The sequence below is a fragment of the Micropterus dolomieu genome, linkage group LG11 (genome assembly GCF_021292245.1).
Source record: "Micropterus dolomieu isolate WLL.071019.BEF.003 ecotype Adirondacks linkage group LG11, ASM2129224v1, whole genome shotgun sequence".
Lineage (NCBI taxonomy): Eukaryota > Metazoa > Chordata > Actinopteri > Centrarchiformes > Centrarchidae > Micropterus > Micropterus dolomieu.
The window spans coordinates 6,261,040-6,277,868 of record NC_060160.1 but is presented as its reverse complement, the minus strand read 5'-3'; the positions used below and the strand labels follow the sequence as shown (position 1 = coordinate 6,277,868).

The 16,829-nt window shown below is 39.3% G+C and overlaps 2 protein-coding genes across 7 annotated transcripts in view; both read right to left on the bottom strand.

Moving 5' to 3' along the window:
• numb (NUMB endocytic adaptor protein) overlaps window positions 1-7,252 on the bottom strand; it is a 43,153-nt gene extending 35,901 nt beyond the window's left edge. For 3 of the 6 annotated variants that reach the window (XM_046062239.1, XM_046062240.1, XM_046062244.1), the window contains exon 1: window positions 7,066-7,251. The gene's annotated coding sequence lies outside the window, so the exon portion shown is untranslated. Of the gene's footprint in view, window positions 1-7,065 lie in introns of all 6 variants that reach the window. The other 3 variants (XM_046062241.1, XM_046062242.1, XM_046062243.1) reach the window with 2 other exon arrangements.
• Window positions 7,253-10,321: 3,069 nt separating this feature from the next.
• The window catches only part of galnt16 (UDP-N-acetyl-alpha-D-galactosamine:polypeptide N-acetylgalactosaminyltransferase 16), a 41,748-nt gene continuing 35,240 nt past the window's right edge, over window positions 10,322-16,829 (bottom strand). The window contains exons 12-15 of the mRNA XM_046062246.1: window positions 16,557-16,640; window positions 15,459-15,585; window positions 14,526-14,642; window positions 10,322-11,204 (exon numbers count right to left, since the gene is read on the bottom strand). Coding sequence (XP_045918202.1) covers window positions 11,061-11,204; window positions 14,526-14,642; window positions 15,459-15,585; window positions 16,557-16,640 — 472 coding nt within the window. The 3' untranslated portion in view covers window positions 10,322-11,060. The remainder of the gene's footprint in view (window positions 11,205-14,525; window positions 14,643-15,458; window positions 15,586-16,556; window positions 16,641-16,829) is intronic.

Below are 16,829 nucleotides of genomic sequence, written 5' to 3'. Positions count from 1 at the left end.
CTCTCACAAGCCAGACATCCCTCTCCGCAGACCACTTGGTGGTAGAGGAATGGTGCAATGGTGGAGTGTGTAAACCTGCTACGGCACATGCACACATCCTCTCTCTCTACAATGAAACATACGTGGAACAAATGTGTACACACATGCTGCTCGCACACCTGTGCGTGTAATTCTGTGGTAAACAAAAAGCTGCAGTGCTCAAGGCAGCACTTACAGCACAGTGATGCAACACTCTGGAAACACTTTCCCACTGATAACCCCTTCCTGCCCAGGAAAAAGGCTTACATGTTCCAGACTTCCTTCACATTATCTGAGAGGAATCTGGACTGACAAAGCAAAGTAAACCTAACTCTGACCTATTCAACACAAGTCTCATTTTTCTCTCACCAACAGCCTGGTGTGTGACTCAAGGTCTGCCTCTCTACTTGAGGCAGAACATGATATTCAGCTCATTAATAATTGACATCTTTCTTGTGCTGGGGAACATTCATCATCGATTAGACTAGGCTACACTGTTGGCTGGTGTGCTGCTCCTCCCTCCTTTGTCAACACTACAGTGACCTGAAACAGTTCATAAACCACTACAACTTAATTTAGTCACTGCTGCAATAATAAAATAACTCAATTACAACATGAAACTTGAGTGTCTTATTTGCCTACTCATACTGTACAGTTATTTAACAGAAACACAATAGCCAGTGGAATTTGGATCAGACACATTGCAGTTACACAACAGCCAGCGTCAGTCCAAATAAACCCATATGGACCAGAAGGAGCTTCCCTTTAAACCACTAGTCAGTAAAAGAGTCTGAGCTCAGAACAGGGTGGCAAGAGATGTTTCACGACTTCAGGCCTTGATACCAAATCTGTATTTCATTTGATATCTTATTTTGCTGAAAACAGATTCTCTACAAAATGTTTTTTACATTAAACAAATTAAGCCAAACATCTCAAATACACAAGTATAAAAGTCTTATCAACTGAAAAAGAGCTTTACCTAAATATAATACAGCAGTACACTGACAAAATTATGGTTTCAGTCATCTGACCATAATTCCCGGAGTGTGGCTTGATAGTCAATTCTGATCTTTAACAGTATGTTGCCACTGCAAAAATATCTTGTATATTAAACCGTTAATACGTTAACATTGCACAAAACACTGAAGCCTCTTTACTTTGTATAGTTATACTTTAGAAACATTTTAATTCAGTATCAGTCTTTCCCACAGAATGAGAAAAAATTATTGCGTATATTAAGTGTATATTTTATGAACATTGTCGTCAATACTTTATTACAGTTAGTGGAAGTAGCAACCCTTGAGATTAAGCAAAAAGATGTGGTGATAACCACTTTTGATCAATGTGCACAGCAAAGTGTCTGAAAAGGACCTTAAGAGGTGCATAATTCAGCAGAACAGATGATGTAGGCTACCTGCTGAGATTTGCATCCATTTTCTCAGCATATGTCAGCATTGAACTTCCCATGAGGTGCATGCAATTCTTGGTGGGCTTCCAGAACTTGGAAACCGGAAAGGGGGTTTCCGATTTGATCCGCCTCTGAGACGGGAACAGTGGTTCCGGAAAGCCGGACAGCTATGTGAAAGCACACATGGTTGTGGGATTATCCTGCAAACTTTTGTTTAGTATAAATGAGTGAATGCAGCATATTGGCGGATATTCTTTCCATGTTTATTGCAGGATCTCTGACTGGAGGGTTTGAGGGAAATTCATGTAATTTACTGTGAGTCAAACAGGGGCTTCCAAACACACCCAGACAGAAACAATAACAAATCGATAAGATGTAGTACCAGTACTTTGGGGGGTGGGGCTTGCCTTGCAGTAAATTTCTGAATGGGCGAGTAGAGGCTACTGGCTTTACATCGATCATGTTGGGTGTTTTTCTAATACTGCTCCTCTCTTTTCCACCGTGCAAACCAATAAATCACAATCAACAGTCAGATAGCCACACAAGTCTCACCGATGTCCGCCTGAGATTGTACATAAGCATTAAATGTATTGCTGGGAAAGAGCAGCCAGCGTGGAGCGGTGTGTTTACAGCGAACATCTGATGGAGTTAAGCTAAATACTGGGTCTGAAGTTTTCATCAGTCAGGAAGTTTTTACACAGAGCCGAAGTCGGTCTCCTCCTCTCCAAAACAAGCAGAACAGCTGATTACAGCAGGTAATAAAGCTTGTTAAACATCACGTTCCTCCGATGCCCAGGTGGAAACAGACAGTGTGCTGCCAGCTGCAGCTCTTGTCGGCTGGAAATAACCTTCAAAACTGTCACAATTTTATTTTTGTGTTGCTTTCTCTGTGTCTGAGTTTTTTTAAGAACTTGATGGCTTTATCCAGTTTGTTAATAAATTTGTAACGAACTTGAAATGGTGGTTGTTACTAGGGAACTGGTCTCACGTCAACGTTGATACCAACGTTGAAGTCCAGGGTGACGACAGTAGGTGGGGCTAAGGAATACCAGGACTAAACTACAGATTAGACAGAACTACAGTGGAAGCAACATGCAGACTTACTGCTCAGCCAAGTAAATGGACATTGTGCACAATGTGTGAGGGAATGGGATCAGTGTCACCCATGCTATGGACAGGGGGTCATTAGACATAAACACAGACACAGTCACACATATCACCTAGTTTTGAGACAGGGAGTTATTACACCAACCACATACCGAGATGTTCACATTAGTGTACACAGAGGAACTGAGAGGTGGGATGCACCTCCGTGGTTTTATAAAGCCAATCCAAAAATCAGATTTTGTGTCACACACATTAAGGTTTTTATTTGTGCTACAAATGCAGCTTTCACATGGGTGCATGTTTAGATTTAGGTAGGGTAACTAACATTTAGTTGTAAAAAGTAACAAACCTCTAAGAAGAAAAAAATCACAAATGAAATAACAAATATCAATAGTCAAAAATTGCTGGTAAAAATAGTATTGATTGACCTGAGAAGCCAGAGAACAAGGAGGGTGGGGAAAGCAAAAGTGAACCCACTGCCAGTGGAAGATAATAAAATGAAATGCCTAGCAGAATTGATTCCTTATTTTTATAGTTAAGTCAATGTATTTGTAACATATGGGGGTGGTGATGGCGCAATGGAAAAGACTATGCCTTTGGTGTGAGAAACCTGGGTTCAACTGTGACCCATCCACCATTGTGTCCCTGAGCACTTAACCCCTCGTTGCTCCAGAGGCGTGCAACCTCTGACATATGTAACAATTGTAAGTTGCTTTGGATAAAAGCGTCAGCTAAATGAGTAAATGTAATGACATATTGGTGCCCTTTTGGGTCAATCTAATTTTTTTGTTTCATAAATACTTCCATCTTAGTAAGGTGACAAACACACTTCACACAGGCTTAGGCTACACGTCTAGCACAACTGGCACCGGTAACTGGTACAAAGTTCCGTCCTGGGTCACTCGTAATTAAACCAGAGATCAGAGGGCTGAATAAAGCATGAGCTGTCCAGGAGGATCAGGTATCACTCTGTATAGGGGCCCAGAGAGACAAAAGGAGTCCCTTAGCCCCATACCATACCCAGAGAGGAGTGATACTGACACAAACCTGAAAGGCAACTCCTTGCATACAGTGATGCACCCCCAACCCACCCAGATCTAATTCACAGTTTACACAGCTCAATGTCCCTCAGACCTAATAAAGCTAAAGATATTGTCACAAACGGGGACCCTCAAAGAACTGCATTCAAAGGTGTAAAACACCATGCAACACCCACCCTCACACCAGGCTTGTTTTTTCATATCTTCATACCTTCTACAGTAGATGACAGTATTTGTTTGGTCAAATATAGAGATACAAATACTGCATGGTTTATATGAAACAGTGAGACTAAATGGTTATGTTACTGCATCCGTAGTAACATAACCATTCTTCACTGACAGTAGGAGCATGATTTCAAAAACAGAGAAAGAATTCAAAGCCATGCATGCCAAGTAATGTGAGGGGGAAAAATGTTGTGAGTGCTAGTTCTGCTAGCTACTTTATGATTTCTTCAAATGGACCGCAAATTTTTCAAATGCATCTCATATAGTCAACATAGAAAATGACACAAGATCTGTTTTAGGTAAATATTTGTTTTATTGACCACATATTATGGAAACTGGGGGTTTAAGAGTGCTCAGAAACTATGCAACAAATATAAACATGTTAACTTAACCTGATTTGTGTGTGTACACATTTACATTTATTCATTTAGCTTATTCAAAGCGACTTATATGTCAGAGGTCACACGCCTCTGGAGCAAATAGGGGTTAAGTGTCTTGCACAGGGACACATTGGTGTCTCACAGTGGATTCGAACCCAGGTCTCTCACACCAAAGGCATGTGTCTTATCCAATGCACCATCACCACCCCCATACATATACATAAACACAGTTAAAGATGCTCTTCAGTCTTCATCTTGTGTATGTCTGGGTTTGTGTACAATCTGTTTCTGAAACAGGTCTTCCAACGTGTATGTATGTGAAAAGGCCATGACCAATGACAACAATTTCCCTCCATGGTAGAGGATAACACTGTTTATCAACAAACACATTAAATGCACAAGTTCAAGCCAACTCTGTGGTTCCACACAACCTATTTTAGGCTACTTATGTTGAAATGGGGTCAGCTGCACATTTGAGATCCTGATTCTGAAACCTCCCCTCTGGTTGGATCTTCTCAGAGTGTCTCTGTTGGATCCAATCCCAATCAGCTCAGAACAGGGAGTTCTTATCATCCCAAAAGGTTAGGGCTTTTGGTAGAGGAGAGTGTCAAAACAAATCACACTGTTGTAACTTTAATAATGGCATTGTCTGCATTATTTGTCATTATCTCTGCCATTCATGCCACCAAAAACACTCACATTTCCATTACACTGTCACTCCTAATGAACGATACCACTAACTTGGACTATAACCGGATTTTCAGGCGTCTCAATGCACCTGAGTTTACATGTCCTTATTCTCACCTTCCCACACAACGTAAATATTTCAGCATTGTTTATAATCCCTCCAAATATACTCGGTGTGCCCACACTGCTAGTAAGCAGTGATATTGCCAGCACATTCAATGGTCCGCATCAAAACTGCAGCCAAAGGTAAGGATTAACATGACAAATAAACAGGACAGGTGAGCACTCAAGAGATGGTCGCAGAGAAATTCCCCTTATCATGATCATTTATTGTAGTAAAAGAAGAACAGAAACACAGATGCACATCTCCCATTCTTACAGGACTGAATGCTAAACTGACACGAACGCTCGCTCTGCTTTCACCATAAGTGGCAAGAAGCTCAACTATCTCACTGCCATCAAGGGACAAAAGTGAAGCCCTTTGATTACGGCGTCATCGCACAGCAAGTTTATCTACCCATGTTGCACCACTACTCAGCATTCACATGTACAACTCACTGCCAAGAAAAAGGGCCTCTCCTTAGAGAACGGAGCAAACTGCTGATAGCAACGCTAGTTTCTCCCACAGAGTGAATCACAGAGCTCCGGACAGTGACTTGCTCTTACATTCTCCGCCTCTCTCAAACAGCTGACAGACTTGCACAGTGGGTTTGATGACCGATAGCCAATCTGGCCTCCCTCATTCTTTGAGATGAGCTATGCCACGAGTTACTAAGTGAAACAATGATTCATCATTTTTCAAGCAAAAATGCCCAACATTTGCTGGGTTGAGGATCTGAAATGTGTGAATTTGCTTTTCATTATCATATATTGTAAGAAAATTGAATATCTTTGGGTTTTGAGCTGTTGGTAGGATAAAGCAAGTAATCTGAACACATCATATTGGGCTCTGGGACAATATAATGGCCATTTTTCACTATTTTCTTAGAGTTACTATCCAAAACAATTATTTGGTTGATTGAGAAAATGACCTGCAGATGAATCGTTAATTAAAAGAATCATTACTTGCAGCCCTATATAACTGTAACATCAGTTTTATAAAGATTGAACTGTCAGTTCAATAAACATCTACCTTGCAGTTTACCTATTCACAATGGACAAAACAGTGGTGTATCAACGTTTTACATAATGCTGACAACTTGATAAGCCATTACAGATAACTCAGCTTGTCTTATTCTAGTCACAACCCGCATGATTCATGAACCATTATGGCTGATGAGAGAATCCAAATGTGGTTACTGTGTTTTAGTGGAAAGGGAGTGCTGCTGTATCTCCCGTGCAGCTAGCTATCTTTGTAAAGTCTGCATGTGGAGGTGATCAGGCCACTGATGTTTATCTTATCACGGATGGCAGCCCTGAATGGAAATCTCTTGCTCTGTGGTTGTTCTGTGGAGCAAACTAAACGTCTAGCAATGATACCATTACCTTATATGATAATCTAGGGCACATTATCACACTTCACAAATATTCAGGGTGTTGTTGAGACTGAGTCACAGTTTATATCTCCAGGGCGATCAACCTGTCTGATTGCCGTATTTTTAACCATATGTTGCGACTCTAACTAGGTTGTGACACTTTTTTTTTTACAAACTTGCCATGTCACTAAACTGCATATGAATCAATCTCCTGAGCGCCACCCTACATTAGTAACGATGATATAACACAAGTAATCCGTGTGACAACGTGAGAAATTATATTAGAAGTGATGTGCTAGCTGATAGCTATTCCATAATTTTAGTCCGAGCAAGGTTCATTAACGTTATTTTGCTGAGTAACGTTCACCTCTAAAGTTAACCAGGTAAGTTGAGTATCGATAGCTTTGGCGTTGGCTAGCTAACTAAATAACTAACCTCTTAGCTCATTCGGTAGAGCTGAGGAAGACCTTTTCCAACTCCCATGACAGATGCTAGACAACCTCTACATTTTCCTCATTCTGTTTCCTAGACAGGCTAACATGCGAGCTAGTAACCTAAATGCCATGTAATTGGGTTTACAGGGAGCTAAGAGCCGTTGAGCTAACATAGCTGCGTGTGCCGCATCCGAAAAACACCAAGCTAGTGCCGCTTAGCTCCCTGAGCTAACACAAGCATTTACCGGGGCAGGGTGGTTAAAATAAAACGTTTCACATCTTTCAACCTACCTGTGATCACCGCTGCGACCCAGACGATGCCCCGTTAATGTCGTCACCTATGTATCACGACCCGTGCAGTGCCAAAATAATTCAAATTCCACAGAAAGTGTTGAGGAGGACGCTCGCAGTCCAATCGCTTCAGCCACCGCCGCTGAATGGCTGCTACGCGGAGACTCAACCAAACTTCCTCCTTAGCAACGGACCGCCTCCCCGAGACTTCATTGGCCCGGCGCGTGCAGATTGGAGGTGATCGATAGACGTCGACAGGATCGCCTGGATCAAACTTCACTTTCACTGCATTTTTGAGACATGTAAGCGTTATAGCGCCTGTAGACTAGGAGTGGAATGTGGGTATTTCTACTCAAATACTGTACTTTAGTACATGTTTAAGATACTTGGATATTAGTTAATATTACTTTACACAAGCATATCAATTTTATGCGATTTCTCTTCCACTACTTTTTGGAGGTAAATATACTTTTTATTCTACTAGATTTATATGATAGCTTGAGTTGCTAGATACTTTGCTGATTTAGATAATTACTACAAATTATAAATCAACTATTTCTTTCTTTGTACATTTGGAATAGCATATAATACCATGCAATGAGTGTATGATGAGTCTCCAGCAGAGGTAGAATAAGTTATCACATCTATTAGATCAAATAATACAATGTTAAAATACTCAGTTCAAGTTAATGTCTTACTAGTTAAGGTCTTTACTTTAAATATTATAATAATGGAAGTCTTATCAGCAAAATAAGTGCTCATACATAACAATGACCCCTACAAGTGTTATATTATTATATTATTTACATTATTTTTTTACTTATATCATTAAAATTGGATCATTATTACTGCTGGATTAATTTGTACTGTAGCCTAACTAGCCTGTAACTTTAATATTTGTTTGAGGTGAAACTAATTTTAACTACATGCTTTGTGGTTGTTTTAATCCATGAGGATGCATTAAACTTTATGTTTAAGTTGACATTCAGTTAATTTTTGTATGTAAAACAGAAATACACAATAACTGTGAAATGAGGTATAATCTAGCATAAAATGGCAATGCTCAGGTAAAGTACAAGGATCTAAAAGTTATACTTGTGTGTGAGTACATGTTGGTCACATTTTACCACTCGTGTCAGTCACTGAGCGATCTTTCATTGTATATTCACTGGCTGATATGCAAACATGGCCCTGGTAGTGAAGGAACTCTCTAAACCACAGTTTAAAGGGTAAAACCACAGACCACAATTTTAATGCCCTTCCTGTTTTCGCATTAGTGTTCTCAAACATATTCTTTGGTTGTCCCTTACAACAATTGTCAAGTCTTGATCTGTGGCCATTTCTTCTTTCTTTTAGGAGTTTTTATTCCCCAAATGGCAAACATGTTTTAATGACTCAATATGTTGCATTTAAAAGCTGATTTGACTTTTCATATGTATTTATCATACTGTATTTTCTCCAACTCCTGCCATGATTGCCTCCACCCAGTCTGTCCCTTATGATGAAACCTTGGCCCCTTAAAAGGCCAGGAGTTTATCAGCATTAAGTTGCATTCCTCGCATAGCTAAGGAGCCTACTAAGCTGCAGTGTGGCATGTTTTGTGGCCTGGAAGGTTGCAAAACCAACAAAGGAAAAAAAACTTAAGTTAATAACGTTGTCAAGCCTGTTATGCTGATTATTATTGTCATGCCAGTGTATTTCTTTGTGCCATGAATCAGCTTTGAAAATCTCCCTCTCAGACACACACATGTTCTCTTCCTTCTTTTTAATGTTACTCCCCGTTTGTTCTTGATTATCTTAAAAACATTGTTCTTTATGGCTCCTTTTTTTTTTGCAACAAGTGTTTACCCATCAACCTGTCAAGGACTTTTGAGTCATAAAATGTAGCTGGTGAGCCTCGAACATATGTGTGAGGATATTCTGTCCCCTTGTGGTCACAGAGTGTAACTTCACTAACGTTGGCGCACCACACAGGTGTTTCACTTACTGTGCTTAATTAGACCTCCTCTCCTCACGTTTTTTAACAACCTTCTGCGCTGATTTTGTCACTTCATCATATGTTCCTCCTTTGAAACCTGCTTTCATACATGTTTGAACTTGTCAGTGGTAGAAGAAGTACATTTGGTCTTCTACTTACTGTAAGTAAAAGTACCAATACAACTATGTTAGAAACACTCATTACAAGTTCTGTATTCAAAATTATACTTGAGTGGAGTAGAAGAACAAAAGTTTGAACAAAATTAGTATTCACTATGCAGAAAGACCCATTTCAGAATAATGTAAGCATCACCTTAATGTTGCCGCTGGTAAAGGTGGACCTAATTTTAACAACTTTATGCACTGCTGTGTAGCTTAATATATAATAATACAGCAGATTGAATTTGTTTCTTATATTTTTTATTTATGACCTGAATCTGCAAAGTAGCTTGTAACACTAATAAAGCTGTGTAAATGTAGTGGAGTAGAAGTATAAAAGATTTCAAAATTGTACTTAAGTGCAGTGTTTGAGTAAATGTACTTTCTTACAGTCCACCACTGGTACTTGTAAAGTACACTTGTAATTATCTAGCTCATGTCTGTGTAATTCAGAACAAATGCAACAATAATACATTAACTGTAAACACTTTTGCAATACAAAATGAAGCTATTACACCCAAAAGTTTCTTTGCAGTGCACAGATGACAGTACAGTGCAAACGTTTTAGCCAAGTGTGGAATAAATACTATAAAGTCAGAATGCTTTCAAAAACAGACATGGTAATATATTATATTTATCAATTAACAAAATGCAAAGCGAATGAACAGAAGGAAAATCTAAATCAAATCAATATTATGAAATTTTTGAAGGAACTCGACAGGTAGGTTGGCTCAAACAGCTCGGAGGATTACCCACAGTCCTTCTGTGGATTTACACAGACTCAGTTGCTTCTCCATCTTCCTGAAATACCAGACAGACTTGATGATGTTGAGATCAGGACCCTGTGTGACCGATGCCTATTTTTGAAAGCATTCTTACTTTATAGCAGTTTTCCACACCTTCCTAAAACTTTTGTTAAAGACAGTACTGTATTTGCAATAAAAAATGACACAAATGTTAAAAGTATCTTGTGTTATTTAAAATTATATTACTAGTTGCGTTTAAAGATCGGATGTTATTGTGTAATGAAAAGGCACTCCTCTTTGCAACATTATTGGAGATCGAACAAGGCTAAACAGAACAATATTCCATTGTTTTTTGCAAATAACTAGAGCGATAATTCCTTTGTTACCACATTTTATTTTTCAAACAACATATAGAGTACTTTACACAAAAACCAAGCCATTGTCTGCTTCCAATATTTACATAAAACTTTGTAGAGAGACAGGAAAAAAACATTCTTTGGGTCTGACCATGCAAAACAATAAATAATGTTCTTAACAGGTGCTTTGCATGGTGCTTTCAAGACTGCTATTCAACAATAAAAAAAAAGCTCAGATTTAAATGGCTATACATAAAGCTGCCCTGGTCCTAGGCAACAAGACAAGCAGTGACTTTTACTCAGAGTAGGTCAGGTACACCGCAACACATTTGCTACAGTATAGTATGCACTCAATTGTTCTGAGGCAATCCTCACTACACCAATTTTGAGCATATTGTTGATCAGGATAGATACAGAAATGAAAAAGTGAGATGTGCAACAGTTTTCAGTGAAAAGCTTAGATTACGTAAAAGAACTGCAGCATCCTCGAGGGATGAAGCACTGTACACAAAAGACCTCTGATGTTTTGCTCAACAAGGCCTTAAAATGTTTTCAGCAATGCTCTTGTCGCAGAGACACAATGAGCAGGAGCTTGAAGTTGACATCACAAAAGTACAATTCTCACTCCTTTCATCCCTCAGCAAGGCAACAGACAGTGTGCAGATGTGAACCCCCGAGTCCTTCTGCAGGCCAGGTCCAGAATCTGCTCCTCTCCTCTCCTCCTTCTCCCTCTCCCTCTTCCCCTGTCTACAGTGGCTCAGGTGACAATTTGTGGCTCCCAGGACTGGCTGGCCATCTGGGGGCGACACTGTGTGATGACTGGAGGGCCTGTCGGGGTCTGACTGTCCAGGCAGAGGCCACTCACCATGTGCTGCAGAGCTGTGCCTTTTGGCTTCCACTTCTGCAGAGAGAGAGTAGAGCGAGAGAGAGAGAAACAAAAGATGAAAATACATGAATTCAATTCATCTCTGTCAGTTAGTTTTATAGAAAGTATGGACGTCCTTGGACGTTGTCTGGTTTGAGTTATTCAGCTGCTCATAAGTGATGTGTATCAGCACAGGAGGTTCATGTTAGTAGTGAGTAATGGACTGAGTTACACCTGGATAACAGTAATCACATGAATGACTTTCTGAACTCTGAGTGGAAAAATCAGAGTACAGCCAGTTGCAGTGTGCAGCAGCGAAGAAACAATTTGTTTTATCTGATAAAGTTTCACAGAAAGGAAAATTACCATTTGTTAATGAGTTCAGCAGTGGTGGAATATAACTTTGTAAATTTGTACTGTAGAGTATGTTCTCAAGTACAAATGTGCAGTACTTGTATTTTTTACCTCAGTTTTAGTTATCAGTGACTTTAGAAATTAAGATTTTAGAAGCACAAAATATGAGTTTAAAAAAATATATACACTGTTATAGATTAAACTACCCAACAGTATATAAAATAGTTAAAATTAGCGCAACCTCAACCAACATACACAATAACATCAGTAGTAATTATCCAATAATATTATATATAATAACACTCAAATAGGCCACTTTTCTGTTGGTACGTTCACTTTTACTTTTAATTCACATATGTGAGTCTATGAAGGTGTAGTGCATATGAAATCCCAACTGATACTGAATCTGTCGGCCAATAGTTAGTTTTTAAAAGTTTTTACGTAAACAACAAGCTTGATTTTGACCCCTTTGATTTGTTTTTTTAAGAATTGTGACTATGATACATATTTAGTAGGGACATTTTACAGCAACATACACACACTGATGCAAATATATCTGTAATAAACTGCCGATATATCGGCCTGGCCTATGTATCTGTCTAGCTGCATTCTCTATATATGTATGTGTATGTATATATGTATGTGAATATTAGTGTACGTATCATATCTTACAGAATAGTTGTATTTTTAATGTGCAAATAAACTCAGTTGCCAGTTTATCAGATGCAGCTAGGTAGAAATTATGCTGCCTAATACAACAACCATGAAATAAATCCAACCTTCATGAAGGTTAATATATTCAGATTTCTTTTAAACTGTTGGAGAGGTTTTGATTCAACTCTATGATCATTCTGGCTGTAGATTGTGGTGCTGTTGAATTATATGGCATACACATAGCTGTTCCTGTTAGTTATTCTACCCTTATTGACATAATGTTCCTCCAAAATCAACACCAAGTACAAACAAAAACAGAACATTACTGCGTGTGTGTTGCAATGTAACTACTCTTAAGTAAAAGATCTGAATACTTGTTCAACAACAGAAGTTCAGTGACAATGTATATGACTATAGGCTAAAGCTTAGGAGTCATCTTATCACCACAAGAACACAGGCTATCATCAGCCTAGCTGGAAATATGGTGTTGTATAAAGGTTTTTATTGTTGTACTTTCTCCTAATATCTATTCATGGTTATCATTAAGTCAAGTCACTCACAGGATACTATCCATAAATCCAGTATTCTTTTCACCAGGGACTCCCCAGGGTCTAGTCACTGAGTGTAAAAGTGGCGGAGCAAGTTCGACAAGAAACATGAGACTAAAGAGTGAGAATGTGTGTTCCCATAAACAGGATGTCTATAAATCATCATGTGTAAATGGTTCCTTTATTAGCTTGCTGATCAAAGATGGGTTAGGCAACTTTGGAGAATCTAGCATGAAACAGCTAGATTTTCCAAGTATTCAAACTGAAAAAAGCCCAACCTCTCCATTCAGGCCTCTCTGTAAAGCAACTGACCCAAAACCCATTTCTCCACACTTGTGTCAGAGGATTTGATTTATTGATTACTGTGAGGATGTAAAGAGAATTGCAACAAATGTTTCTGAAATAAATTGCGTAAGCTCAGAGAATGAGAGGGCCAAGTGCAGATTTCTGGAGCCATATGGAGGCTCATCAAAGTCTGGAGGTGAAAGGGGGGGTTAATCTTAAAATCCCAGAGGAGGGAGAGTGCGTCTGTGTATACGTGTGTGTGTGCGTGTGTCATCTACTGTAAAAATGCACTGTAGTGTGCCTGTAAAGTGTGTGTACCAAAGACAAGGATGAAAATGTGGAGTAGAATCTTTAACCGTTTAGTAACAATGATTAGCACATTAAGTGTTAATGTTGTGCAACATGAACCACAGTTTACATTTTTAATGCATATTTAAACGCCAATGTATCTGTGATAAAGTTACTAATAGCCAACATTTTGAGCCCATTTTCTGTGTCTTGAAGTGTGGCTAATTGATACCAAAAAATCTCCATGTATTTAATTTCATATATTTATATTTTGTAAACCTCTAAAGTACCCTTTAAAATCTTGCAAAATTATTCCAGACTGTGTTCTTTCATGCAGCAGTAAACAGGGAAAAGACTCTGTCATATTGATGATGGACGACATGACTAAAAAATAGCCATTAATGAATAACTCACAACATCAATCTAACCTAAGTTCTGTGTAACGTTGAAACACTCCTACATATTTACACTGTTAAATAAGGTGACGCCATCACTTGTTGCTCTAAGAGTTTATCACTTCAACACTCTTTCATTTAGAGAGCAAAGTAATTTTTTCCCTTTCTCTGGGATTAAACACACAGGACAAAGAGGCCAAATGTCTTCCACAGCAAAAACTGCTTGCTTGTTGATGGGCAGGTTCCCAAAGAACTCTCAAAGGATTTGTGATGGGCCTGCAGAGAGATGAGAGGATGGCCTGGCAAGAGTCCTGCACACTCATACACATGGTTTGAGTTAATAACTCCCTCTTGGATTTCATAAATCAACTGTGCAGCCAATGAGAGTTCACATGGGATCTGAGTGTTCAACATTCACAAAGAGGAGAACTAGGAAGGAACAGGGTGGGGTCTTAAGTTATGGGAGCGCTTGTTCTACTGCATCTATAAAATCAGAAGCTGTTCCTTTGGCGTGAGCTCAGTGCATTAAGGCCACTCAGATTGTCTGAGCCTTCTGGCATCATCTGCAGGCGGGCTGCTTAGCATCTGTCCTGGAACCACCTCTTATCTCCAGATCTTTTCAAGTCTGAGTTCAACAATGTGAGTGGCACATCAAGGACAAATGATTCCAAAATGAGATTACCAATTGGAAAATCTGAGACCTACTTTTAAAATGACTGATGAGTGCAAGATTTAAGCAAATTCCAGTTTCTTTGTTAACCCTTAGTTAACACAAAAAATTAAATTAAATTAAATATTAAATGAAAATGTAGTGCACTTCTATTTCTTCTTACCTGTCTGGGCTCTTTTGAATTGCAGGGCTCCATCCTGACCTTTGACCCTGCTGTGAAGGCTGAAATTGCCAAGCAGAAGTCCTGCTGCCGGATCAGTGGCTCTATTAGTTCCCATCTCTGCAAAATACAGAAAAACTGACAATATGCTACAAATTCACACACACACACACAAGACATTCAACCTTAATCGACTATCAATCACAAACCACCAAGTTTCTGTCTAAGTGATTTAAAGAGATGCAGCCTGAAATCCATTAACTGGGGCTGGGTTTACTTCCTATTCCAGGTTTTTCTCACATTCACTGGTTTGAACCACATTTCCTTTTCAGTAACTTCACCACAGATTGCAGGTACAAACACAACACAATAAAAACTGTGATGTCCAGGTGAGTTGGCCTGCATCATGATTGATTAATGGTAAAATTGTAACAGTGACTAATGTTGACGAACATGACTAAACTTAAATTACGGTTGTTTATCGGCTCTGTAACCAGGCAACAGAGGGATGTTTTTCTCTACAGAACAGGAAGACTGAAGGATCCTGGCATTTCCATGTTGATAAAAATGTCATGTCTAAGAAACATTTTACCAAATGATGGTAATGCTTAATTTAGCCGTTTACGTTACCATACTTATGCAATACATTTATACTATATTACATAAATAATGCAGTCATAACATTTTGTACACGTCCACTCATCCATGTAATTGTTCACATTTGACATTCACATCGTCACTGTTGTGCCTCTTGCACAGAATCTGAGCTCTTACGTAGTCCCTGAGTCTGTACACTGAAACCTGTGCACTGGCTATTAATATGCCCACATCCCTATCCACCCCTGTCATCAGGTCAAATTCCTGCACATTTTTCTGGCAATAATTCAGACTTTAAGTGTATGACCAACACTCTCCCCCATGTCGCAGAGTCCTGACCTGCGACTGCGGCCTGTTGGCGCCGATGCCCCTGCACTCTGCCAGGCCGAGGGTATCTGTCCCACGGGTCTCCAGACACAACCCGCCTTGTTTCAGCACACTGGACACCGCTTCCTGCTCAGGGACCCTGGGGGAACCATTGGCAGAGAGGAGAGAAGCCAATGAAAGGTCTTATTACAACTATAAAGAACAGACGGAGCGAATTGACTGGTCGCCCCTCTGAGTAATTGAATTGCACCACAACCAATGCGCCTTATTACAATACGTAAAATCTAAAATTACAATTTGAGAGATCACAGTTATTTGGAAGCATGACATTCACAGATATATACAGAGAGCAGATACAGTCAGAGAGGTGGGGCCTGAGCTTTAAGAAACAAGCTGGTGGGATACACACTGATACCCCACTCAGAGGTTCCCATCCAAATCAGATATATTTAGATCAGAGGTTCTGAACTTGAAGGTCATTACACCCCAAGGAGTAGCAAGATTTTGAAGTGCTTAGGAAAAATAAATCCCTAGTGCATGTATCTTTTCTTTCTCTAAATGTGGCTTTTTCGTTTTGAAATAAAACGAAGGCGGAAAATCATTTCTGCCTCATTTCAGCCTCTTGGGCTCCTTTTATATAATCAATCAAAAGAAACACAAGCAAACACATTTTTCACAAGTGTTTTCCATTTGTTAGCTTTTAATGGTGTCTGGAAGGAAACTTTGGCCCTCTTTGGTGTTACATAACAGACAGCAGAAAATAAGCATTAACAGTTTTATAATGGCCACAGGTCAGACATAAAAGCCATCCACAAATTCCAGAATAACCTGCATTCAAACCGTAAACCTGCACTCAAAAATGTGTTGCTCATTGTTACTTCACTTGAAAGTTTGACCTCTACTGTGCAGGGTTTGCTATAAGGATGTTTCCACATTCATGTACTGAGGGAAGGTTTCCTTGCTCATCTTAAATCTGAATTTCAGACATGTACGTATGAGCGAGATTTTCAGACATCACAACTTTTTAAACCAATTGTGGTTCAATATGCAGATTATGTGAGATGTGGAAACTTGAAGCCCCCAGTGCACATACATCTTGAGCTATCGTACCTCAGCTCAGGATAGACATTCTCCATATACCAGCGGAAAGGTTTGCAATTCAACTTCCGCCGCAGTGTCAGACGGTCTGCAATGCTACAAAAAGAAAACAAATGAGGATGCAGAGACAGAGCAAGATCAAGTAGAGAGGAGAACATAGGTAATGGTGTAAAGGATGGCAAGAGGAGAGTTTACCAAGTAAAAATGCCAATCATTCTCTGGTTTCAGCTTCTCAAATGTGAGGATTTGCTGCTATTCTTTCTTTTATATGATAGTAAATATTGA